The sequence below is a fragment of the Mastacembelus armatus genome, chromosome 7 (genome assembly GCF_900324485.2).
Source record: "Mastacembelus armatus chromosome 7, fMasArm1.2, whole genome shotgun sequence".
Taxonomy (NCBI): Eukaryota; Metazoa; Chordata; class Actinopteri; order Synbranchiformes; family Mastacembelidae; genus Mastacembelus; species Mastacembelus armatus.
In genome coordinates, this window is record NC_046639.1 from 26,005,423 (window position 1) to 26,033,301 (window position 27,879).

General features: G+C 41.6%; 1 protein-coding gene across 2 annotated transcripts in view; it reads right to left on the reverse strand.

The window, feature by feature from the left end:
* Positions 1–27,879, reverse strand: part of LOC113145383 (kazrin-like) — a 114,094-nt gene that overhangs the window by 38,820 nt on the left and 47,395 nt on the right. For both annotated transcript variants that reach the window (XM_026332050.2, XM_026332051.2), the window contains exon 3: positions 982–1,089. In XM_026332050.2, coding sequence (XP_026187835.1) covers positions 982–1,089 — 108 coding nt within the window. The remainder of the gene's footprint in view (positions 1–981; positions 1,090–27,879) is intronic.

The following is a 27,879-nucleotide window of genomic DNA, read 5'->3' on the forward strand; positions in this document are numbered from 1 at the left end:
AACACAATATTATTTTCAGTCATATATTAAACGTACACTTATTGACCATATTGAGCTGTTACTTTCTTTTTGCAAAGACAGTTCGTTTCACTGTTTGCTCTCTATTCTAACAGCACATACTGTTCCTGCAGGAAGAGACGTAATTGCTTTACTTCTAGTCCAGCTTGCAAAAAAGCCAAATCCCAAGAATATAAAGTGACCATAAACATAAAGAGGCAGAGTCCAATTGATGTTGTGTCCATGGTTCAATGCTAATGTGCATACAAACTAAATTAAGGTGCAGTCTCTGTTTCTGATTAGTTCAAAAGCTGTCTGCAGACTTTTTCAAACACAGGACCTGCTGCGTTAATTAAAACCAGGGGGAACCTGGACTGATGGCTACAGTCCTCGTTAGCTGGAATAATGTGCAATGGGTGCTCGTTGCTTTTCAAGGACAGGTACAAGCAGCAAATGCTAAGATGGGAGAGGAATTGATGGCTGCTACTATTGGCTCTCATCCTATAATGAAAGCTTTGTGTACTGTTTGTAAAGGCGGTTATAAACCCAAGCTGTTGTGGATTTACTCTGGGCAAAATGTATTTGCAGGCTCAAGTGTGTGTGTGTGTGTGTGTGTGTGTGTGTGTGTGTGCATACATTCTTAGATACGTGTATCAACCCAGTTTTACAACAACACCCACCATAACATCTAACTGCATAGCATTGCAGCAGAAATCCCAATCCCAGTCAACAATCTGGCTCAACAGAACTTGTTGACTCATAACAATGGACACCACAACGAGAAAACCGGTCAACCACAACTAATTGGACTTAAAATGCAGAAAAAAGAACTGATAACTAGCAGCAGTAAGGTGCTGCCCCATCTGGAGGGAGCGAAAGTGAAGACAGGAGCAGCCTGTATAGACTCAGCCCCTTTCCAATCAGCCGATCAGCTACTTGTCAATCGAAGTGAGAACTATTTGTACCAAACCGCTTAGGGCTTACCTTTGTCAAGGCAGGTGTCCGGAGAGTTAAAGTCCATAAGGGTGCTGATGTCCGTCTTGTAGCAGAGGTCAGTGGCCAGTGGCTTCTGCCTCGGGTGGGGAGAGGGATCTGGGAGAAGAACAAACATGATTTTCTTAAAAACTAAAACAAGAATGGATTTAGAGATAAAAAGATTGAGGAAATTTGATTTAAGCTTGTGCATTTCCAGCTGGATCATGTCAAAAGATAAAAATGCTAAATTATTTCAAAGAAAGCGAAAGAGACAGAAACTGACCTCTCTAACCTCTTTTCAGAATAGATTTAAAAGTGTATCTGTAGAATATATTTCTAATAACCACTAAAAATCACCAGGCAGACAGCAATTGCACAATGAGAGAAAGCAAGAGGAAGTCTGTGCATACCCCAACTGCATGAATGTGTGATATATTAGTCCTCGTCCGTATCAGGTTTCCTCAGTCCACAAAAATGTACTGTGGGCTATAAACTGTGTGTGTGCAGGAAACAGATTACATGAGGACATTTGGGAAACAAAATCACTAATGCAGCACATCTCACCAATCAATTCCCCACCATACCTCTTAGCACACACATAATGAACTTTCACTCCTCAGTCCCGACTAACTGCACCGTAACTTACCATTCATCAACACACAGACTGTCTCTTGGGAGAACGTGGACGCACCGCTGTAGCAAAAGCATATACAGGCTTAAACACACACACACACACACACACACTCACACAGTCACACAGTCACACACAAGCACACACACACACGCGGTGACTGTATTGAGAAACTGCTGCATTTGCGCATAAACATTAGCATTTTTATGACCAAAGTGTTATTTGATTTCTGGTGAGGTTCAGTGATTTCTAATATAGTTTTTAGTTCCCACCAGTGGCACGCAGTGAATGCATACTGAATGCATTGCTCCAGGTCAGCCTACATGAAAGCGTTTGCTAAAATGACTTTGTCACTCCAACATCTGCAGACTGTATCAGCCTTCCTCTCAAAACCTCCCACAGTTTATTGTAAAATCTGATAAAGGTGTTAGAAGTGTCACTTTTTGAAAAGTGGTAGTTTCTGGTTGGCAAAAAAAAATAAACCAAAACATTTTACAGCATTTAAAATTCTGCTTTGCTCTCACACACACACACACACACACACACGCACGCACGCACACACACAGACACACACAGACACACAGACACACACACACACACAGACACACACACACACACACACACACACACACAGACACACACAGTGAAATTCACATCTTCAACCTCTGCTCCTTCCCGGCCTCCTCCTCTCATTGCTGCTGCTATCAGTCCCCCACCCACCTATTAAGATGCAGTTACTGGTTGAATTATTTGCAGTAATTGAGCACAGATGTGTCTGGGTTAAAAGCTTGAGGTGTAGGGGTGGTGCTGTCATTACGCTGACATTAGTCACCACACTTGTCATGAAGGATTTTATAAGGCAACAAATAACAGCCTGGCTTTAAGTCCCCACACCCAAGGTGATTGGTTTTTTAACAAAGCTGTACATAACTTTTTGCCACCCAGCACCTTGATAAATACATACATTTTCAAACTCACCCAAGGTGCTGCCTTTTGCACCAAGAATCCAGTTGTCAGTTTTTAAAATAACGTAATAATTCACAATGCATACTTATCTGCTGGCTTCGAGCCACTGCTGCCCAGTAGCCTAAGGAAAAATATTTTATCTTCCCTGCATCATGCCCTTGACAGGCCCTCGCCCACATGTAGAAACCTACCAAGGGAGAGGGGAAGTGGACTAAATGCAAAATAAGGAGTAAACCCTGACAGTCGATTGACGACGATTGAGAGGAAAAGCAGGGAAAATATGCTGCAGTGAAGTCTGCTGTGACTGGATATTATGGTATATGCAATGAAGATAGCTGAAACTAAACACTGAGTGAGAAAATGACTTGATTCATTTACTCTGCATTGTCTTTATAAGTGCTCACTCTGAAAACATCAAATAATAAACATTGACATTTTCATATATTTTGGCTTTTGCATTTGTTTCTACAGCAACTAAGTCTTAAAACTGTTCTTACTGTCGTTCCATAAATATAAAAATGACCAATGAATGAATGAATGATAACTCATCCTCTCATCAGCACCTGTTAATGCACGTGATTAATGCGTCGCTCATCAACGTGTCTAATCAATAACAATTATTTGTTTGGAGGAAATTGTTGTGAAATGTTGAGATGTTGGCTGATAATCATGATTATCAGCACACACACACACACACACACACACACACACACACACACATCTGTGTATAAAATCATGAGGTGATGGATGTTTTTCTACACTGTGTGTGTGTGTGTGTTTGTTTTTACACTGACATATTACTGCAGGTCTAATATCTATAGCTATAATCTATAACTAGAAACAATAAATCCTTATCACTCTCTGGGCAAAAAACCTTTTTGATGATTTTTGTTCAGTGAAAGACCAATTAGATGTTAAGATGATAAGAAAAGAGAACGGACATGCTGCTGTTATCATCACTGCTGCAGCCTTCAGACCCTGTACTGAGCTGCTGTAATGGATGTTTGTACGTATGTGCAAGTGCATGGCTTAGAAAGGAGACATTGTATTAAGGAGGTTTTCTGGGGTAATGTAATCTTTTCTGGGTCACTCCTCATGCCTCTGAATCAATGACCTTTTCAACATTCTGAATATTTATATCTGGTACAGTCCAAGTGCCTCATATTGATCTTGTGGTTTTTATCTCAGCCCAGTAAAGTTAAACGCAGTGTAGAGACAGAGTAGACAGAAAAACTGGCTGGGTCTGATAATAAACACAGAAATACAGAAACAATCAAAAACATAATCTGCATTGCTGCTCTGCTACGCTGCACCGTAAATGAGAGCAACACTTTCTAAAAACCTTCACTTACGCTCTTTTTACAAACAATGTTTGGGGTAATAGATTAGGGATTTGAGATAAGAGCATCATTTCCTCATTTCCTCACATCCCAGCAGGAACAACATTTGACAGACACATTATGTTGGTCCATCATCCATCATCTGCCACAGAGCACTAAGGAGGAAAAGTCTTCGCTTTGGCAACTTCCACATATGCATCTGTTTATCCCATGTCTACAAACTCAAATTTATTATATAACATCAGGTTTCACTCTTTGAAGCTACAGTAAAAACCGTAACCTTAATAATAATAATAATAATTTGATGTTTATATCTTTTTTTTTTTATCAGCTCTGTCCATCTGGTTTCCTGTTGTATTTCTTTGCTGTCTGTTTGGACAGGTTAATATAAAAACAACAGCAGTGGGCAGTTGCAATAATCTTGCAAGATATATAGCTTTTATGAGAAAGCAATGAACTGCACTGCAGGAGAAAGATTTTTTTAACTTGATGAGAATTTATCACACTCTCCTTGGTTCTGTTTTCCTCACCATGAAACTTCCTAAAATCACTTCATCAATAATAACCAGCCAAGCGCACAAGGTAATTCCACTGTGATGAAATAAATAATGATTCGGCCCTGAGACTAAAACAACTGTTGAACCCCATGTGGCTTTGTAATGACATAATTATCCAAATCACTGTACGCTTGCCAAACAGGGAGCACCGAAAGACGCTTGGTCACAGCAACTGACGAGACAGTTGGTCTGGACTCGAAGCCCTTCCTTTCTGGGGTATACGCCGCAATTTTGAACCGAAACAGAAAATTGGATCATCATGGAACATTACGCAGCGATTAGCCAGTTGTATGGAGGTGAGAAACTAGGTAAGGCTTAAACTTTTAACCCCCCTGTTCTCATGTTTCAGTCAGCTGCTTTGATTGTTTTCGTGTGGGCAACCATCATGAACAACACGAGCGCCTCAGAGGAAAGGCTGTCTGAAAATGAGCGTTATCCAATCCCCATTTCTAGGATTTATAGCGCAGGGGAGGCAATTCTGGGAAGCAAATCAGGTAGTAGAGAACCTCACAGTTGTATAGCTCTGTTCTGTCTTAGTGTTATATGGGTTCATATAAAATACATGGCACATCTTTAAATTAGTGAGGAAATGATTGGCTGATTTGATTTGCCAAAAATGTTTTGATAAAAATACCAAATATTTGCTTTTCTCCTCTGCTTTTTATAAAATGATGCTGAAGATCTAAATAAATAAAAATGGGTGAATAAGTAAAAAAAGGGTTGTGAGCTGCTGTATGATCGACTGATGATCACTTTGAAATGAGCCTTTTGTCCTTGTTAGTCCTTTATTTCAGTCGGACCACACCTGATCCAGACTCTCTCCTGAATAAAGAGGCTGAACCTGATGCTAACCTTTCGTTGCTGCAGTAAAACTTCCATCTCAGCGGAGATGAAATACTAGAGATGCAGCTCCCAAAATAAACTATTCCCTCAAAACAGAAGCAGCCAAACCTCCTTAACCTCACAGAGTCTGGAGGAAGATTTAGTTCAATCTACCGACTTCTTTGTGGGCTTTCTAAAGAACCCTGACACTTGCTTGCAGGGAACCAAACAGTCTGTGGTTGGTTAAAAGATCATTTGTGAAGGGAAATATTCCGCAGCGCTGCGCTTTAGTTGGATTGTTGTTACTGTTTCTGATGCTCTGAGTTTCCTATTTAATACTTATCTTTCCTAGTACCTCACATTATTATTACCTGCCTTCGTTTTACGTGAGCTTGAGTCCAGGTGAAAGGCTTTGCCACTACAATCAAAATAAGTTAATTGTTATGGTCCTCAGCCGCCAATGCCAACAGATGCTAAACACTCCTCCTTTTCTCTCTGAAAGGCTCTGACAAATCCGAACCACTCAGGATGACTTTAGTCCTCATGGACCACTTTAACCACACAACGATAATGAGAGACTTCATCTCATAAAAGACCTTGGTACCTTTGCACTGCAGGAAGACGACTCACATGGTGTATCAGGAAATAGACTGATTCGATAAAACCAGCGATTTACATGCACTAGAACGTATCACTGGAGATTATTGTGGAGATTATTGTCAAGGTATTTCATGTCGTTACAGCTGCAATGATCTGAACTCCATGCGGTGATGATATAAGCTACCGGTCCTAATGGAAGGCTTGAGAGAAATTACTACTCGCCAGCTCAGACAGCTCTCTGTTTCTCACCGTTCTGTCACTACCCTTCTCCCTCGAGTCCTCTTTTCTCCCTTAGCTGACTGACTCCACCACTCACCACCACGTCACCTGTTCTTTTTTTATTTTCCATTTTCTATCCTTTCTCTGTCACTGTTTAATGGGGTTCCCCGAGTTCTTCTCCCTTCAGAGTCTGACACTTTTTATCTGCTGGCACAGTGCAGGGAAAGGCAACGTCTGGAACAAAAAAAGACTCTAATGAGTAGTGAAGGTGATTAAGGAATGAATAGACGCTGTTGCTGGAACCTTCACCAAACCGTCCATGTTCCCCGGTTCAGTCTGCAATCTGCAGATAGGCGCTGCCTCTCTTCTCTTACGTCTGCCACCCATCTTTAATTGCACTGACATTCTCTGGACTGGAGGCTGTTGGGCTCGTGATAAAGCTTACGTATTCATGCAATTATCAGCATCACCTGCTTCCAGACTTCAGGTGAATGCTCCCTATAAATATCCTGCAGAAAAATGGAACTAATGGACCAGCGGTGTGATTGCAGAAGCTAGTGCTCGATGTTTAGCCGCCCACACTAACCGTCCCCGGTCTGAAGACGACTCGTTGTCAATTCATAACGTAATGAAAGGCTGCTGAATGTACTAGGCGGCCGATTCAAAGGAAGCGTGTAGGTAGGGGATGTTATTAGTTGGAATAAGGACTGAGAGACCAAACCGAAGAGAAGGAGGCTTTTGTTAGTGCACAAATGGTATTTTCAGTGTCCATCAGAGGAATGAACACATCAACACTATAAGTAGTGAGAAAATTGGCCCATTCACTCAGCTCCACAACTGACCTGAACCAGGTGCTTGCACAAATGGCAGCTTGAAAATGCCTTGAGCGTGGCCACTTCAGCACCATTTTGCCTGGCACTCTGGGAGATGGAGAGCTGCCTGACAGCTTGAATGAGAAAGGTGAATTGTGATAAAAATTTGCATTTTCTGACAACGAGCTGCATCTAGAGATGAAATGAGCTTTTTAAAGCTTTACCTGAGATAATAATAGCACCTGAAGTACATTCCTACCTGACCCTCTTCAGCAGCCTGCTGTAGCTTTGAGCGTATTTGCTTTATACATACAGAGATAATGGGAGAATGTGAGTGGATGCGTTTATTACATGTAACTCTCACTGCTTAAACAACAGTCAGTAATTGACTTGCCAGTTTTATGTGTGAAGATTCATGGTGTAGTTAGATGGTATTAGTTCTCATGGGGATGGGTTAAAGTCCAGTCATTGGAAAGATATAAAGAGAATGTGTAGAATATCTTTGTTTCTGACCATAATACCACATTAATTATATTCTGACAAACTACAGGGTATTGGCAAAATGCACCCTGGGACTTGGCATTACACCACATTATTTTAACCAACTATGTTCTAATAGAAAATCTGTGAATACTTAATGAACTAATTCGAATATTGCCAGGAGAATGAATAATTATCCCTATGCAATTATGGAAAACACCTAAAGGTAAAATTGAAAATAAATCCTCTTCAGCTCCCCTCGGTTTGTTCAGAATCAATTTAATAAACGCCATCTTTAGCAGCTGTGCTTTATGAGCAGTTTTTAACAGCAATTATGACTTAAAGGCATTGCAAAATTATTCTAGTGTATTATTCTCCAAAGTTTTTCTTTTATTTCCCCTTGTGTTGGTGAGGCACAACAAACAACGCTGTAACATGTGCTGTTTGCATCTTAACTTTTAGTGCTGCTGAAAGTATCACTGCATAACATAATATGACAAGTCAGAATAAGCATTTCATCAAGCTGCTTCAATGCAAAGTGTTTGTGGGGAAAATTAAACAGACTACTTTTGTCACCTTAATGGGTTTGTAATTGGGTCTGCTGTGTTGGGGAGGCAGGTCTGACAGGAAATGGTTCAGTCAAAAAGAGCAAAGTGAAACTGTCACAAGTTATTGTGGGTCAGTCCGTCACAGAGACAAACAACCTCACACACTCACACTCACTCCTATGGACAATTTAGAGTCACCAATCAACCTGACATACATGTTTTTGGACTGTGGGAGGAAACCAGAGGACCTGGAGAAAACCCACACAAGCACAGGGAGAACATGCAGACTCCACACAGAAAGGCCCCTGATGGGTTTCAAACCAGGAACCTTCCTGCTGTGAGGCAACAGTGCTAACCACTAACCCACCATGCTTGAGTTCATCCAATGACAAGCATAAATAACAGAACACAAGGAGGAGCTGCATAGGCCAAATTTTACTATTTTGCACCTCTTTGAAAATGATGTGTCATATGGAGAAGAGCAGAGGGAAAAAGGGAAAATGCTCTGAAGCGTATTGTGCAAGCAAACAAACAAACAAGCAAACAGACAGAGGAAAAATTAAATGAGAGCAGATATGTCAAATGGGAGAATGTGAGAAACAGGAAAAGGAGGGAAGAGGAAGGAAATTAAAGGAATGGAAAGACTGAAGCAGGAGTTTTCCTCTCTTCAAACAAGGTATACAGAAAGGGAATGATGGGAATGATGGGAATGACTCTGCATCTGATATTAAGAAAAACAAGAAATCACAAAACACAAAACTGTCACTTTCTCTGGTAATCTAGTGCATTTTGTCCTATTTCATGAACTCCAGTGCTCTGCTTTACTCTGCTTTGTAAATTCAGCATAATGTGTCATATTTGCTTTTATTTAAGTTAAACCTGTTAAATTGCCGAGGCTCCTTCCTTATTCCTGCCATTTCACAGTAAGAGTCTTCCAACAGCGCAAAAAGCATTTTTCCTGACAGGCTTTTAATGTGAAAAGTCAGCAGGAAGTGTTGAGTTTCATTGGCTGATTGACACTGAAAGTGAGAGAAGTAGAGCAGCAAGAATGATGTGAACATATTGTCCTGACTGATTGATCTGACTGTAAAAATGTCCACTGTGCTAAATTCACTCTCACATCCTTCCTCTCTCTGTGCGTATGAATCTCTTGTATTAATGGTATATGGACTGTAAGCCTGTTGACTGTCCTGATACAAACAAATGGTATTCATAATGACAAACATGCTCCTTCTGCTATGCACTGGCTTTCAACTCATGCAGCAAAGACACACGCACGCACACACGCACACACACGCTTTCCATTATGACAGAAAGTGCCCACTCCTCCCAAACTCATCTCAGGCAGTAACAACTCTTCTAAGCCTCGGAGCAAGAGGCCATCACCTGAGGTTCTTCTCTGGAACTCACCAACACCTGACAAATACCCGTCTCTGCTTCCTCATTGTCGCTATTATCTGCTGGCTGTGCATCATTTTTCTGGTCCACCCTCATCTCTAAAACATCCCTGTTCCCCTCATTCCCCGTCTCACTGTCGGTCTCTGCCTCCACTTACCTCCAGTACATTCAGCCTTTCCATTAAATGACATTATCCTCCTATTCCTCTGTTTTTGTTCTTTGACTCACAAACACATGCAGCTGCACACACAAACTGTCTTTCAGTCCACCTCAATGCACTTTAGACAAATTTAATTAAATCACCCCCAACCCTCCCTCTGTCTCAGTCATTTTTTTTAGAAAATGAGCATCAAACACATTGAACAAGAATATGTGAACAAGACAAAGACGGTGGCAAATTAATGTTCTCTGTAATGACTGTGCATTTTGTTCCCAATGCTCAGTTATCTGCAAAGGCGCAGCATTTTGACTGCTAATGCAGAACTTTGCAAGATTTGTCTATGGCTCATAAAACTTACGGCCACATCTGTGCTTCTGCTTGTGCCTCCACAACATCCAATATGATGTCCATTAACTGGCCTTAATTTCTCAGTTCCATTTGAAAACCTTTTCCCCATAACTAGTTCCAGTTTGTAAAATGCTGGGATTTTGTCCAGTCTAAGTGAATAACATAAAAAGGTTTTGGTCAGACTTTTAAGCACGTATTCAATCCAGTCTTATGTCCAAAAATTAGTCAAAAAGTCAAAGTTATTTTCTCCACAAAGACAATTTTCTCAGATAAAAATTATTCATTAATAATGTGACAATAAACATTTGTAGCCGGTCCCATTTTGGCACATGGTATAATTCAGGTTCAAACTTTGTATTTTAATTTAATGTGCAAAAATAATCCTGTGCTTTGTTAACCGTGACACTACAGTTGTTAACCAGTATCGCTGATTGTCCGCTGAACTGAAAATGAAACTTACTGCATGCGTCTCACATTTGCAAATGCATCCTGGTCTTGACTTGTCTGCACTCAGGTACGCAGTGTCTTTATGTGGGCTGGATACCAGGAGAGGGCACTGGAAACTGAGGAAATCCCAGCAAAAACAGGCTGGCAATGAATTCTTTTCCCATTGATGTGGCTGAGTTTTTGGCAGGAGGATTTGATGCCATATTGGAGACATTAAACCACCTGCTGTGTAATGTCTCTCAAGTGTGGAGCCTGGATTTGCCTGGCAGAGCATGCAGTTCAACATTAAACTGGTATTGTGCAATAGGGAGCTGTAAACTGAGATAAACACTGTATTTATCTGTGCATATTCAGAAATTTTACTCTACCATTCTTCCAGTTAGTTGTTCTAATATTGTTTCTTTTCCTAGAGCACTGTTTGTTCATAGGCTTTGAGCAGTGTATATACATCAAACTTGGCTTGGGGCTCTGTTGATGCTGAAAAGTCAGACGAGGTCAGAGCAAGGTCCCTGCAGTTGGTGGTGGTTTGCTGTCCCCATGAATTAAGTCTGAGTTTGATAACGCTGAGCTTCATCTACCTACCACACAAAGACAGCAAAGAAAATGCAATAAAAAAAAGGAAGTCCTCAAATGGCTCAAAAAACAGGCCTGGATCCAAGCGGATTTGGGTTTCTTCATCTTCGCTGTGACTGATGTATTTTGTCAATATAATGAAAAGTGGTATGAACCCAAGAACTGTTTTTTTCCCTAATGTAGGCCGTTGAAGGCACAACAGAGATGACGATGCCTGAATGTACGTGTGTGTCGGTGCTGGTGTGATGGACGTGTCACAGCGTTGCCCAGAAACTGCTACAAATTTTCCCAATTAAAAGACGAAGTGAAAACTAACAAGAAGCAGATGAAAAGATGAGAAAGACAGAGTGAAGCCAGAAGCCAAATACTGTATGATGAGATATGTATTTGTGTGTGTGTGTGTGTGTGTGTGTGTGTGTGTGTACTGTATCTCCAGCGGTTCTAATTTGATGAGTGTGTATTTTATGTAGGATTATGTAGTGATGAGCTTAATGATGGGATATGTTGCATCAGTTCTAAAAGCAGGAAGTGGCCCAAAACTAACAGAATATTTCTGCATGCTCGTCTGCGTATGAAACGCTGAATAAGACACATCTGTCAGTCTGTTAAACACCACAAATCGCAGCAGTGTTCTCAGAATAATGAGCCTGATGTCTCATCACAGAAACATCTCTATACTCTGCTGCCATTCGTGTCTGTTTTAACAGGCATGCTTTAACTTTAATAAAGAGGTAGAAAACTTGATAAAAGTGTGGCAGCGTGTAATAAACGTCTGCATGTGCTCCACTCCATCTTCCTGCATGAACAAAATCAATTAGTGATTCCACTGTAGAATCACAGCACCAGAAACCACACAGCCGCATTCACTACGGTCTGCATACAAAGATTAACTGCACCTCACTGATACAGTATAACTACAACAGTAATGCAGTAAAAGTAATTAACAAGTGTTCATACAATCAAATACCAGCATTGTAAAACTACACGTCGCTCAGAGCTGACACAGTCTGAATCTAATCGCTTGGAATCAGCCGCTTAAAAATTCATCCTGGGTACATGAATGGATTCTGTGTCAAGATGCACATCAAATTGATCTCAGAAGGAAGGAAGCACATTCCTCCTCTGGAGATGGCAAATCTTTGCAAATACAACAAATCAAACAGGTTGCCAATGTTCTCTGAAGCTCACGGAGCATGACGGTGCCCAGTGCTACACCACTTTTATTCAATATCTCAAGACTGCAAAACAAATTGCCAGTAAAACATCGCTTACCCCCACTTCAAGGCAACCAACTGTCAGGCATAAATTTCGGTGGGCTCTGAGGCATGTTACACATCGAGCACCAGCTTTTCACCACTCAGCACTTCACTCATCGGCTGCGTCGTGAATACTGGAGTGATGATGGTGGTTTTCCCTCAGAAGTCTGGAGGATGCGAGATAGTGAGACAAACTATCTCATCTCTCTCACTAGCCGAACCAAAACTATTACAGTCTAAAATGTGTGTTTCAAATGCTTCATATTGTTAGCTCACCACTAAATCAAAACAACACAGGCTCAAGACGGACAGATTAAGAAGCACCTCTCTCTACTATGCATACCTTTAGTATTCCTGACAAATACATGAGGAGCCCTGAAAAAATGTACACACATTATGTAATAACACACATAAGACACAGACGACCGTGCCCTGATCCTGTTCAGGTGTGAGATTTTACGCACTAAGAGGAGACACACGAATATACTGTCACCTGCGCCACATGGTGGCAGCTGAGATGAGCACGGGTCAAGGAGTTCAAATCCCAGACTGGGTGGGGAAAGCAAAGACGTTGCACCTCCATCAGCAGCTACAACAGCTGAGAAGGCGTTCAACAAGCCACTTAACCCCTCGCTGACCCAGTGGAGCGGCCGAACAGCCAGTTGGGCGACTCCCAGGTGCTGACAGAGGTGGGTAAGTGTGTGACGCCAGGAAATCACAAAAGCATCTGGATTTAAAAAAAAGACCTATGTCATATTAAGGCTTTTACTTCATAACTTGCATTTTCAAAATCATCATTTGTTTGTTATTTTTATTATTTATTAATAATTTCTGTCTTTGAATTTGTTTCATTTTCATTTTTAAACAGGTTTTGTTTAAAAATGCTCACAAATGACCACTGGAGTGGAAAAACCTGCCTGTTTTCTTCATATCTGTGTGATTAAAAACAATTTCAACACAATCAGTCTTGTTCTTTCAGGCTGTGTCTCACTAGCTACGCTGCAAAATGTATGTAGACATAAAACAAAAAGAGACAAACATTATGAATGACTGGGCTCATGGATATAAAACCGTCCTCCTGAATTCAAACAGTGAGTAACTTTACTGCCTCCTTGTGCTTTTTACCTTCTGAATCCCTTTCACATAAACATTTAAAATAACGGCTCCACAAGCTCCTTTAAGGATTGTCTATCTCCAGCTTCTCCAGATGGTCGCGTGACAGCTGCTCTACGGAGCCTAACTGAGCCTCTACATCACTCAGCAGCAGCATCGAGCCAGCGCCCATTCAGGTACGTTCAGAGCTTTATCGATTGGCTACTGGGAAAAAGATGGGACTGTGGGAGGCTGGGGGGGGTCGGTCTGTGGTCCATGGACAACACAGCAGGAGGCGGTGGGTTGGGAAGGGCAACATTCAGCACCAAACAGCATTTAGGTTTCACCTGTGTTGTCAGGCATGATGGATCAATACACAGTTTGCTTACTCTGAAGACAACATTTTTATTTCTCTCTATATGTGAAAGAAAAACAAACCAAATATAACTACCAGTAACAAAAATCACTTGAGATCTCATTATTCAAAAAAGCTTCTATAGCCAACACTCCCCGTTACAGAAGCTACATCATCTGCCACGTTATTTATTTGGACGGTTATTTGTTGTGTGAAAGCAACCAAGAGGTAAACAGGTTGTTGCTTTATGTTGAGTTACCCTATCAAAAAGGCAGTTAGGGGGAAAAATAAAAAAATCAATCAGCAGCTTTTCTAGCTTTCAGGGAAAAGGCGAGGGCATATGGGTCACTGCAAGTCCGTGGCTAACAAGCTCCTAAGAGACATATTGGTTGGGGGTTGGTGCTGGAGTGGTCACATTAGTCAATGTGCCATGAGAGAACAGAGTAGAAAGCTCAGTGGCTGTAAAACCTTTCCCTCTAGCAAGACGAATGTACAACAAGATCCGGCATCAACCCTAAACTCTGGAACATACGATGCCCCCATGTAACCTTTAAAAGGCTCTGTGCATATGTGTTTGTACTGCGGTAGCACAAAGTCAGGATATGCATGGGAGAAATATATGCAGCATGTACAGACTCTCCTCTAATTTACCACACACACACACACACACACACAAATCACAGAAATATCCTACATTTTCTACCCACATCATCCAGGTTCTTATCCACATCTTTGGTTCTAAACATAACAGTGAATCATGCCACAAAGCATTTCCTCTTATTAAGATGTACCATGTGACATTCTGTCGTGTGTGTTTGATCAAAGTGCAACCAGATGGCATTTACTGCGGCTTCAGCTGCTGGACCATTAGGACGACGGACACAAGGCGTACACGTCTGTCTGTGCATCATCATTGATAAAAACGTAACAGACATCAGGGACAGATATATCAAGCTAACATATTATTATTTAAAGGAAAGTTGTTACTGACTGTTACAAACTAATGACTAAGAGCTCACTGTAACTCACTGACATCACATTGTGTTCATGCACATGGAGCAGATTTGACTTGCATCCATACAGAGTGCAGTGAATAGTAGGCAGGGTGTGCTCGATGGCATTTAAGGGTCTGTGTGTGAGTATGACAGTTAATTTGCCTTAGCTAATACAGTGAAATGTGCATCATTCATGCCATCTGGGAGTCAAGGCAATGGGGGAAAAGAAGCTCAGCTCATTCTACAGCAAATGAAGGCAAATACAAGGAAAATGATTAAATAAAGCAACACACTACACTAAATGAATAATTTTATCCTTGTGTACACTGCATTGTTACAGTAATTTATAATAATTTATAATTACAAGAGAGCAAGGGGCTTTCTTAGTCCCTGAGGGATAATTACACTCCCTGGTGCCCATCTAATGTAATAAATGACACTGACATCAATTTGTGTAATAAATATCTTTGAAGACATAAATTATAAACAGAGACGCCATTAACAAAGAAACATAGAAGGAAAAAGTCCCTGCTGTCTTGGAATGAAAGCCTTATTTACCAAGGCCATACATCACACACCGGCAGCCACAGGTAAATAATAACACCTACCTAATGCAAGTACACCTGAAGCCATCACACACACACACACACACCCTCACACACCCTCACACACCCTCACACACCCTCACACACCCACACACACCCACACACACACACAAAAAGGACCAGTACAAAACCACCTACAAGAATTCATGTCTGGTTTCCTGATGAGAAACCAACAGCAGACAATGGAGCTCAGTGTTGTCAGGCGCAGGTCACTTCAGTATATCCCAAACTTCTCCTTGCTGCTGAGAGATCTGAAGCTGAGGACTTACCTGTGGGCTTGGTGACGTGAGCCGCCAGCCCAGTGTGTTGCTGGGCAAAGAGCTGGGGCTGCTGGTGGTGATGTTTCTGTTTGCCTGCCACCAATGAGAAGTGCTGGTTTGGGTAAACGCTGCAAACAACAGCAGGAGATAAACAGGCAGTTTGCTGGCAAGAGGTTGTGAACTTTGACAGAGTCAGGTTTTTGCCCCTGCCAAGTCACCTCATTTCCATATTTGCCCCCTTTCTGTTCTGTAACTGCCTCCGTCAAGCTTGTGCCTTGCCCAGCCAGGTATTCGTCTTATTCCTATCATGAATCACTACCGTCTTCAGGCCGTGGGGGTTTTCACTCTGCATCGCCTACGGCTGATGCATATAGATGTTAGGCCTTGCTTTTCGACTGATTGGACTAAAACGTTTGCAGTTTGTTTGGAGTGGAAACAACAGAGACCAACTGTCTGCAGAGCTACAGCTACATCAGGAGAGGATCTGATAGTGTCCTATATTCAAAATGGCACAGGGGAACCAACAGGTCACCCACTGTACAGCCTCAGCTAAATTAAGGAGGCCCCCTCAGTTAAAAACAGCTACCTGTAATGGATACTAGACTGACCCATCGCCACCGCGGTCACTATCATTTACACAGACTACATGGGGGAGTGTGTGTTTGGCATTTGCCCGTGCCTTTTATGAATAAGGAAGACTCGTTTCGAGCGCGGTGTGCTAACGCCGTCACTACACTCACTACAAACTCGAGATGCTGAGTCAGGCACAGTGTGCTTGGTCAAGGTTACACAAGAAGCAATTCAGTCTCTGCGTTCTCAAGCTAATTTAGTAACATAACTTGGATCCTACAGGCCCCACACCTGTGTCCTAGTTGGTAGCCCTAAATATGTCCAGTGCATAAGCCTGCAGTGCGTAACACAAAGCTAGCTCGCCTCAAAAACCACAGGAGACTCTCCTAGTCCCCCTGTAGTCCATCCCTTCTCTCCTTCATTCATCATATATTTAGTTTTGACCTCTGGGTATATTTCCTGTTCACCCAGTGCATTAAAAATCCTTTTACTCCTCCCTGCTAAACATGTGAAACACTCGTTTGTGTCATCCAACATGGTGAACTCAGCCAGCAATAGTGAGAACAGCTGTGTGTGTCTTTGTAAACAAGCTCAGGGTCTGACCTGACATCATTAATCCCTCTGCAGTGGGTTTGCAGGCCCTGAGGCATTCCTGCCCCACAAAGTCCGTCTTTTGAGGTCTGTCATAGTCTCTGTTACCATGTCGCTTTGCTCTTTCTCTCTCACAGTGTCTCTGGCTGTCTCTCCACCCCTGTAGCTTTAGATCTCACTGCTGAATCACTCTCTGTCACTCCAGGCTCTCCTTCGCTTCAGGGACACTCATCCAACAAGTCAGCGTTTGGTGGTGGTCAAGAGCTTCTTGTCTGGTTTCTCTGTTTGTTTCCTGTCAGGTTACCTTGCCAGTGGAGAATCATTTCCTGTCCCTGTGACTTTCTTTACATCATCCTGCGTTTCAGCACGTACACATCGTGCACGGATGGAGTTCAGCTCAGTTTCTGCTCATTGCATTTAGGTAAGGTTTTCTTAGACTAACTGATGGAGATGTGACAGCTTGTTACAACATGTACCTGGGCCTCTAGTTTTTGTGGTTGTTTTCCTGTATCTTATCTTCTAATTTTCTGCATCATCCTTGTACAATATATTCAATTCATCCTAAGATTGTGGACCATCCATGAAGTTAGATCTAGACAAACCCCTTTGAATTATCTGTAAAATCATTGGAGACACAACTGAGATGATGCGCTATTTTAAAAAAATTGAACCAGAACTCTGCTGCAAACTGTTGCTCAGAAAATAACTGGCTTCATTTGCCCATAATAGTAATGGTAATGTTTAATAGGTACCAGCCCTTAGAGACATCAGCTCTTCCTTTTAGAGCTACAGATTAATAAAAGGCTGTGATACCAGTTTAATGGCTGATTAACAGATTCCTTTTTCAGCCTCTCATCATCTTCATGCAAAGAAATTAATAATTTGTCAGTCGTGCTATTGTGCTGCCTTCATGCTGCACTTTAGGGGAAGTTCCCCCTGACGAATAATCTTACACTGTCATCGACCTAAGTGCATCACATACGTTGTTTTGTGTCACTATTTGCAGCCTTTGCAATGACTAATAATTCAGATTTTTGCTGAGCTGCACATTTCTAAACCCAACAGGGCTGCAGTGCATTCTGGGACTATTTATTAGACACTTTGGTGTCAGTATTCATCCATGTGGCTGCCACACAGACTTAGTTTAATTGTTGAATTTAACATTTTTAACGTAAATGGCTGAAGAAAGTCCTTGTTTGACTTGATGTGAGGCTGCACCTGAATTATTGATGAATTATTGGTTTGTTTTTTCATAAATCAACATCAGAAAATTGTGAGAATTTCCTACTGCAGTTTCCTAAATGACTGAGACCTGAATTTTTAAGATTTTTATATTGTAAAACAAGAACACGCAGCAAATCCTGACATGGAGGATATTTTTGTTAGATCAGGTGATCAGCTAATTGATTAATTATTTATAATCTAATGGTGTGTGTGTGTGTGTGTGTGTGTGTGTGTGTCCCAGAAATTCAAAATGCCTCCCTTTGTACTGCCTCTGGTGTTGTTCTGTTCAGGGGATATTCTGGGGGGATTTAGGGGATGACTGTGTCTCAGTCTGTCTCCTTTGACTGGTTTTCTACTGACTGACCCGCGTCTTCCTCGTCTGTCTATCTCCTGTTACTGTGACGTCCCCTCTGTCCAAACAATAACAGGCTCCTCTCATCCTGCCTGTGCACATTCCTGGCCCAGGTTATCACATGAATTAGAGAATGAAAGCTTCTCCTCTTCTTCTCTAACCTCTCTCACCAAAAGTCATGTAAAAACCACAATCAGCTAAACTCGAAAGAAAAAGCCAAATAAAAACTATCACTGATCTACTGTGGCAGAGAATGATTCCCCTGCCAACTCCGTCAACAACACAAGCACACTGGGTGTGATATTAGTGCCCTGACACTGGATTCATAAGTGAAAAGTGGGGCAGATGAATATAACCTTCACATCATTTTCCTTAGCCTCACCATCTCAGTGTTTAGATGTTTTCACAGACTGCTCCATTTGTTAAGATTTAAAGTCAAAGCTTGACTGGGCCTTTCAAACTCAACCTGGCACCTCGCGACTGTTACGCTGGCTCCAGCTGACACCTTTAAAAAAAACAATAGAAAATGAGACTTACTTCAAAAATGTCTCAAATAAAATATATAAGTTTGTTCTTTGACAGGACCAAGGACATGGGTTGAAAATTCATGCATAGGCAAAACATTTAGCATGTTCAGTGCCTTCATTTAGTACTTTGGCATGCTGGCATTTCTGATGTAGCGTTAAGTACAGGAGAGAGTGATGGGAATACTTTCAGAAGTAGGGAAAAGAGAAACTAAAAGTTTGACAATGATAACACTGGCAGGGGAACACCAGAGTTAGTACAATTCATCCTAAGGGTGACATCAATAGAGTTTTAAAGCAGCTCACCCAGTAGCTGCTGCTCACAACCAAAGAGTAAACGTCCTAGTGGCACTAGATGAAATGTCAGGGGATTACATAAATTATTGGGCTTCATCCTCAAGAAATGTGAATGTCTGTATCACAGATTGCAGCCATCTATCTAGTGGTTGCTGAACTATTTCGCTGAATAAATATAAATTTCACTCACTGATGGAACCTGATGAAAAGTCAGGGGATCAGTAAAGTTAGTATGATTCATTCCCTGGGCACAAAGGATACCTGCACCAGATTTAATGACGGCACATTAAATGTTAGGTGACAGTCTGGACCAGGGTTGTTGAAGTAGTATAAGGTATGAAGCACGTTAAAATGGTAAACAGGATATATATGAAATGCAGTTATAGTGGAAATACATGGAATAAAGTTTAAAGTTTTAGGAGGAAATTACCTTGAAATAAATGGAAAAAAAAAAGAATATTATGACAGTGCAAATGTAGAAGAACTGATTTATGTCCATACTGGTTTCTCTTTTTCACCATAACATACACTTTTCACAGTACCACTACTAAATTCTCACATTTACTGCTAAATTGATTTACTCAACCAAGCATCAGCAGGTAACCAGGATATCTGGAGTGCCCAGCTTTGTTAGGACAGCCCTCCATTGAAGTCAATCACTTATCAGAGTGTGACTAAAGGCTAAGGCTGTGAGATGAATACAAGCTGGCTTAGCCAAGCGGGTGTGCCATTTTTTGGATAAAAGGCAAAGAGGAGTAGAGGTCAAAGCTCTATGACAGACCTGGAACAATCCTGTCACCTCCTCAGTGGCTTTCAAACACTGCAGCGTTGTAGGTGAGGACGAGTGTGGGCAATGCAGAGCCCTTTGGGAACACAAAGAAGAAACTGCTTCAATTGATAAGCCATGGTCTGACTTCAATATGTGAAAATTTCTGCTGTCATGTTATGGGTGAGAACGTCACAGGATCTTGTTAGATACAGAGAAGGCTCATCTAATTTTCCAGAGTGAGAATATACCACACAGGGATGTGGCAGAGATGGAAGGGAGGGGAAGAAAAATACATTAGTCCGCCTACACTGGATAACCTTTAAACAAATCAACAAAGGCTGGAACAGAGAAGCTAAAAACAAGCTGAGGAGCAACTGCAGAAACAGGAATTTTAATTAAGCGGACGGAGAAAACACAACAGCATGAGCAGGAAAGAACCACCTGAAGTTGGCATTTGAAGAAACGGGAGAAGAGAATAAAAATCACATTAAAACATCAGACAAAAGTGAGAGAGAGAGGATGAAGGTGTTTAGAAGAGGAAACTCTTTTCTTTACACATGAAATAAAACTGAATTATCTTCCATCACGTAATAGACGGCTGAGACAACGAGACCACAAGACCGAGAGCGAAACAAACGTCCAAACGCTTCAATCAAAGAAGCTAAAATTGGCTTTGCCAAATAGTTAAATCACATTTCCATCATCAAATCACTGACTCCCCCTGCACTGATTTCACCTACAAACCTGTAGGTTAGAACATTATTGTTTGCTGGTATTAATCAGATTATGAAACTACTGTATATGCACCAGAGCAAACCTCAGTAATCCAGGAGACAAACCAAAAGGTGCTGTAGCTACATATTTGATTTACTGTCCATCAGTGATTTGTTCTTCCCAGAGAGAGACTGCATTCTGGTAATCACACAGTTGTTTGTAACATTACTCTACCTGTTTATATTTCATTTCCAAATTCATTAGGAGGCAAATATGTTCAACAAATTGCTTCTGGCAATATCAACAAAGAATGTCACTTTGGATTACATCTCCAATACTGACAGACAGAAGAAACAAACTCTTTGGGTTTAGATGCTTTATTTCATTGGCACATCCTGATCTGTTGCTATGAGCACTACAGTTTATTGAAGAATCCCTTTGTTTGCTGCTGTTTGTTTGCTTAAAGGATGACGGTGCTGCACAGGGTCAGGGGGTCCATGGCCATACACAGTGAAACGACCAGTTCTGCAAAAGTGCTACACTTAACACTGACTTTCTGTTTAATGGGGTGCTTGAATAATCAAATACTCTTTCATTCACTGCCATTAGTATAAAGCATGGTAACATTACTGATCAATAACAATGTGCAAGTCTTGGCCTGAGCAGTGGGAATTACTGAATCTGAGGAGGATCAATATCAAAACAGATTCTGTATGTTCTGTTGTATGTGGCATATGGCTCGACTGCAAACCCGACACAGTGACACAGTGACAACACATCGCTGGAGCAGTTTTATTCTATAATAATGATTGGACAGGCAGAAAGAACAAGAGCACAGCAATGTTTTATGGCACAACACAATGCACTTACAGTACACGGCAATAAAAACCAACTCAACGGGTTTACTCCCATTCAAAGAGGTGATAAATACTCTTTAAAGGCCAAAAGTGGATTAAAGTGGGTTTAAATTGACATTGCTCAGCAACAGGACCAGTATGGGTGGCTAAAACCTGCAGGTACGGTGTCTACGTGACAAGAGCTTACAGCAATTTTGGCCATGTACGATATGACGCAATAAATCATATAATGTCTAAACATTTTTTAGTTATGAATGAAGAGAAAAGCTGATATGGATCAAAACTGCTAAGTTCTGCACGTGGATCATCATGGCGTCGTAAATGAAGGCTAATGCTATGATACAGCACGTTTTCCACACATACGTGTTGCGTTTCTTCTCATTTGAGCAGCTTAGAGCTGTTGATATAAACAGTCATTTATTTCAATAAAGCAGCTGGCATCTCTTGTGGAGGGGGAGATAATGTTGCTAGAGAAGACCCAGCTGCAGTCCAAATCAGAGCCATTGATTTGGCCCTCAGCTCTCGGGGACAGTTAGGCCCCAAGAGGAGAGGGGGCAGGGCTCAGCTGGCCTCCTGGCCCCTACATTTAAAATCATTCCAATTAGAGAGAAAATGTCCAGATGCTTATCTGGTTACATAATGCTCCTTCCCTTGTCTTTGTTTCCCCAAGTTTGGTTTGACTGACAGGAAACTGAGACTCCAAATGTTGGTTTATTTTGTTCTTAAGGTGTTTAGACATCACATGTGTATTAATCCAGCCCTCCATCAGCTATGAGGATAAATTATCACACTAGCTGCTGCAGTTTCAGATAATAATCAGGAAAATGTCCTTCAAGTTTCACTCTCACTAATGTCCTTCTGTTATAAAGTGACTTCAAAACCTGGACTATTTTAAAGACAAGATTTTAGAGAATGTAAAAAGTGAGTGTTTATTTCAGTGGCTGCTCAGGTTAAGGCCCCCATCTGACTTCAGACACATTTAGTGAAGTGGGCTCTCCTTATGCTGTCAGGCTTTAGAGAGGGGAGCTATTTTCCATACATCTTTCTCTGGTCCTTCTTCTCATAGGATGTGACATCAAAAGCACTTCACGGCCAAAACAACACTTGTTATGCTTCAGAAGACCAAAAAAAATATTCTGCAGCACTAGCAACTGGCCTGAAAACCTCAAATACTCTCTCTAGCAGCATGTTAAGATGATGAATTTCATGCCTGTCAAAATTAATGTATTATTCAGTTATTAGATCACTTATTCAGATCAATTTCTCAGGTCAATTATTGATGAAATAATAGTTAAGCAGGCCACCATGGTCCGTTTGTACTGGCACCAATCAAATGGAAAATGTGTGTTTATGCTCGCATCGATACTGAAAGCCTGACACACGACAAAGATTCACAAGCTGATTCTGAGCCGATGATGTTTTCGTGCTGAAAGAATCGACTCATTAATCGATTAGTCAATCCAGAGTGAAACCAGTTGGAGCTGCTCTCTGGAATATGTCACTTTGCTCAATATGTTCCGGGTTTTGACACCAGCGGATGTGCACATGAACTTCTCCATCCTGGTCCCAGCAGCAGCCCTGCAGGCGTCTCCATGTAAGCTCTGATTAAGCCAATTCGTTACACTAAGGCCCTAATTTGCACAGCACTTCCCTCAAGTGCAATGTGTGCCTACTTTTAAAAACACAGATACATCAGAAACAAAACACTTATTTAGTAAAGGGAAAGATGCAGCCTGAAATATCTGTTTATCTTCGATGTGAGGTTCCTATTAAAAAACATGGAAACTGCATTTCAGGTTTTCAGCTTTATGCTTTATAAATGCCGGCCTCTGTATTTCCACTCTAAGACTGAACACTGATAATGGACCTGCTTTCAGCTCTTGGCCTGTCGGGTGATATTTATTATCTTGTAGACGACAGGCAGCTGGCGGATCAGATAGGCTATATGTCATCTGGTTTGCTGATTGTCTGTTTTCTGTCTGAACTACCAAGGTAATAAAAAATCACAATTTCTCCTCATAAAATACATCAAATAATGTCAATCGCTTTCTAAGCTAATACCAATGTAATGATTGTTTCTTTGTTTCAGTCTGTGTCTTCTGTGTCCTGAATATTCACTGACCACTGTGAGATTTCACTCCACTGCTTCACTCGTGTGTTTCTGTTTACAGCCAAATGTGATCTGACTAGTGCGCGCACGCACACACACACGCACACACACACACACACACACGCACACACACACACACACACACACACACACAGGCGCAGTGCTTTGAATGAAAAAAGCTAATAATTTACAGTTAGTCTGAAAACACCATCACATCAGAGGACCTATTCAAACATATTTAGCTTTATTACCACGTGCATAAAATCCAAACACTCGGCTGTTTGCTAAGAATAATGAAAAACCATGTTTTCATCTTTTCGCTGGTGGATTTTACCACAGGGACCCAAAAACAGCAAAGACTGACAGAAACGTTGGCACATCCCCGGTGAAGGGCGTCTTTAATGCTTGGCCGAAGCACCGGCAGCCTCGTATCGACGGTCCGTTTCAGAAGGTGGAGTTAGTGTGGGGGGCAAAGAGGTGGGGGGTGGCTGTAATGTGATTCAAACACGCCCTTTTCATAATAGGACTTGTCCCTGCGCCAGGGGAAGCGGGTGGCATAAACTAGCGGATGATTACGTTAAACAAATGACTGCCTCATTAGCTAGACTCCCAGAGTGCTGCATGCATATATACAAACATACTATGATTTCTGTAGCTCTCAAACAAACATGGAGACATTTGCACACACTGACATGAGCATTAGGTTGGCTTTGTGCACAGAAAAGGGCACCACACAAAAGCAATACTCTGGAGGGTACAAGCTCCATCCAATAGACTAATTAACATCTCCCAATTACACCAGCCAGCACTCTATGGTGCTCCAGTTAGCTTTGGATGATACTAGACAGTACAACAGAATGTGTCACTATGAACAACCATGTCCAAACAACATCTGAGCCGCTCCCCTGAAGCCAAGCTAATGACTACAATTAGCATCATTAGATTCCAAGCCCGGACCTCAGCTGGTGGAAAGTCGGGCAGACGTGTTGTGCTTTTTTTGCCACATAACTCAATGTATGAAAACTGGGGACAAATGATTTGGCTTGTTGTCTATGAGACAGCGTGGAACTGATATCTCAGGTCCTTAATTCGTTGACCTAGTTTGTCCGAAACTATCTGCCCCATACTGGGTCAGACAGGTGTAATCACGGCACAGTGCTCGGGGCTAAACCCTGATAAAAGATAAAAACTATGCAAAGACAAGACAACAGCCGATCACTTCTCCACAATCATCTGCAACACGCTTGTTTCGTCTATAATGAAATAAAGCAGCAAAAAAAGAAACAAACAAAAACCCACATTTGAGAAGCTGCTGTTGGTACAGCAGCTTCTGTTGACTGACAATAAACGTGACTCTGTCCATAAAACTACACTTAACATCACTATTATCCTGGTAATTATGTAGGGAATTAAGATGGGATCATAGACTGGTGTACTTTCCCTGCCAATATAAACAGCAGTTAAAAGCTAAATGTATGTATTAACTTGACAGTTATTGTATCTAAATGATTGTTTTGAGCATAAAGCCAAAGTTAAACTATGCACACAGCTTGTGTTATCTCGTAATGAAAAGTACATCCCTGAATTGCTTTGGTGTCCTGGTGTGGCCAGTCTAGTTTGGCTTTTGGTGTAAATGTGATGGGTAGTTCTGCAGATATTAGCCTGTGGGTGGCTGCCTCTGGGAGGCCACATTAACCACTGGGATGATACCCAAAACCCACAGAGAGCTTGTTGATGTGCAGAGAGGAACATCACTGATGTTCTTCAATAAAAAAAAGGATGTGCTTGCTGAGGGGAGGAGGGCAGACTTTGCCCTTTGGGACACTGGTCTCAGGACAAGCACTCCAGCATCTGCCACCTGACCATTGGTTAAATAATGCATGGAGTTTGGAGAGGCCTGTCACACCCGCTATCATAGCCAGTTCTGCTGCTAAGTGGGGGGGAAGCAGAGTCAGCAAATGTACCTGAGCAGGAAAAACATTGCAAAGAATGTAAACATCTCCAAACTACACATGCACACACAAACACACAAAGTGCAGCTTCTCAAAGGCTTAAAGTGAAAGTCAGCAGACGTCCACGGATTAAAGGGGGTTCTTGAGATTATGTGGAAAAGTGAAGTGTGGGCACATTAAGCTCACTACAAAGAATGAGACCACAGTTTAATACACGAGCAGTTCATCTGTGCATCTCCACCGCAGAGACGAGATTAAACAGCATGTGCAGCAAAAGAAGAGTCAGAGATTAAGTATCTGGATGTTCAGACTGGAAGGAAGAAAACACATCAAAGTGTCTTAGGAAGGTGTTGGGCCACCATGTGCTGCCAAAACAGCCTTAATGTGCCGTGACTGTACAAGTCTCTGAAACTCCACTAGAGGGATGGGACAACGTTCTTCCAGATGATACTCCAACATTTGATGTTTTGATGATGGTGGTTGAGACCAATATCTAATCTAATCTAATCTAATCTAATCTAATCTAATCTAATCTAATCTAATCTAATCGTTGGACTGAGATCTGGCGGCTGCCATAGAATATGATTCCTATTATGTTCATACACATGGAGCCATTCAGTCCCATCCCCAATACCATCCTTTGTTCTTCAAACCTGTTTGTCTGTTTCAGCCTCGTGGCAAAAGCAGAACTTCGACCACCAAACGGCAGCAGGCAATTACAATATATCCACAACTCCACAAGCCCAAAAGTCGCAGTGACCCAGAACTCTCACTTCCTTCAGAACTACTTCCCATCACAAGCCTGTTACACCACAAAGGCCATTTTACTCCCAGAATAGCAGATCTGGGTGAAATGTAATCTGTGAAGATTCAGCTAAAATAGCCTGACAAAGCCATTTTCTAGCACAGCAACGGGAGGGCAGCTCAGACACCGGAGATAAACCCCAAAAGGCTCCTGACAGAACAGGGCGAAACGTATTATTGGTTTTTGGACTGACGTTACTGTGACATTGGTAAAGCATAGTACTTGTTTGGGGACTGAACGTCCCTGGTGGAGTTTCAGAGTCATGAGAGCAGTTGGTTTGGTGAGACAAGGACTAAAACCACAGGTTTGCTGATCTGTAGTTGAAGCCTTGACAGAAATGGTCCATCCCCGGTTTCCAGAACCCAAAGTAATATTTTCAAAGTGGTTATTTTCACCAGCTAATAGCCCAAAGACAATTTAAAACTTAACATATTTACTATCCCTCCACGCTGTGGATAATTAACAATATGGTGAGGTCTAATCATGTGGAAATGAGTTGGTTTGTGCCTTGGTTTAACCTGGACACAGCGGCTTACAACAAACTGACCTACTGAACGTAGCAAGAACCAGGAAAACATCCTGCACTTTGCTCAGAAACTTTTCAAATGCTGAGGCTTCCCAGGTGTCCTGCCTCACAGACTGTGTGTATGTGCTGCGTCTTCATACAGCAGGAGAAGCGGCTGACAAAGGCCTTTTTTAAAACATAAACAACTGTTTCTGGACGTCAAATCTTTTTGGACATGAAAGGGAACGACTGCAGAGAACCAGACAAAATAAACTCTTTACATGTCAAAAGTTAAGTAAAGAAAACTGAACATGATGTCTCTAGACGTTCAAGTTGGTTTTTCTTTTGAGGCATGGTTTTTTTGAACAGGTGTTTCTTTGACAAAGTTTTTTTTCCCCTCATACAGTTTTTTTCCACAGCATGTTCAGCGACAACAAGTCCGCCCTAGAAATGTCAAAGTGACAAAATGAGACTGCTGGATCGTACTTAATTTTTCACTTGGTAATTCCCAAAGCCTGTAGCAATTCTGAAAAGAAGATTTCAGTAAGAGTAAACCAGGTTAGGCAACAAGATGGGTCCAGGAGATGACAACCTCTGAAAGTCGTGACACTAAAGTGGATTTCAAGAGCCACAATTCAATTTTCCAATCTGAATTGCACTGAGCCTGGCCTATTATTCAATAAAATAAAAAGTATTATTATTTGTGTTGACTCTTCTGTGTGGATTGATGAGGGGCAGCCTAATGTGTTTGACACTGCAGTGATGTTGTAGCTGATACCTGTCTGAAGTTAAGATCAAATGCAAGTCAACCTATGACAGAGCTAATACGGTTTAACTGTTACTGTATTGCTCCTCATCTGGACAAAGGACTAATGTGGCAAAATATCTATTTTAGTCTTCAATGGTTCATAACTGATTATCAGCATCTGGCCTCAGAACGTACTGTACAACAAGAGTACATGCCCCATCGTAATACCTCTGCTTCTGTGTAATCCAAAATTACTCCTCCAATTTAACGGCCGTCACTTTGAACAATAGTTTTTGTTTAAAACTTCGATATAAACGTGTACATTAAGAGCAAAACCTCCCCCCTCATTTCCCACATTTTACAGTTCTTCCACGGTGTCACTTGAATTATCTAAATAAAGACAGAACAAGTTAAATTGCTGCTAA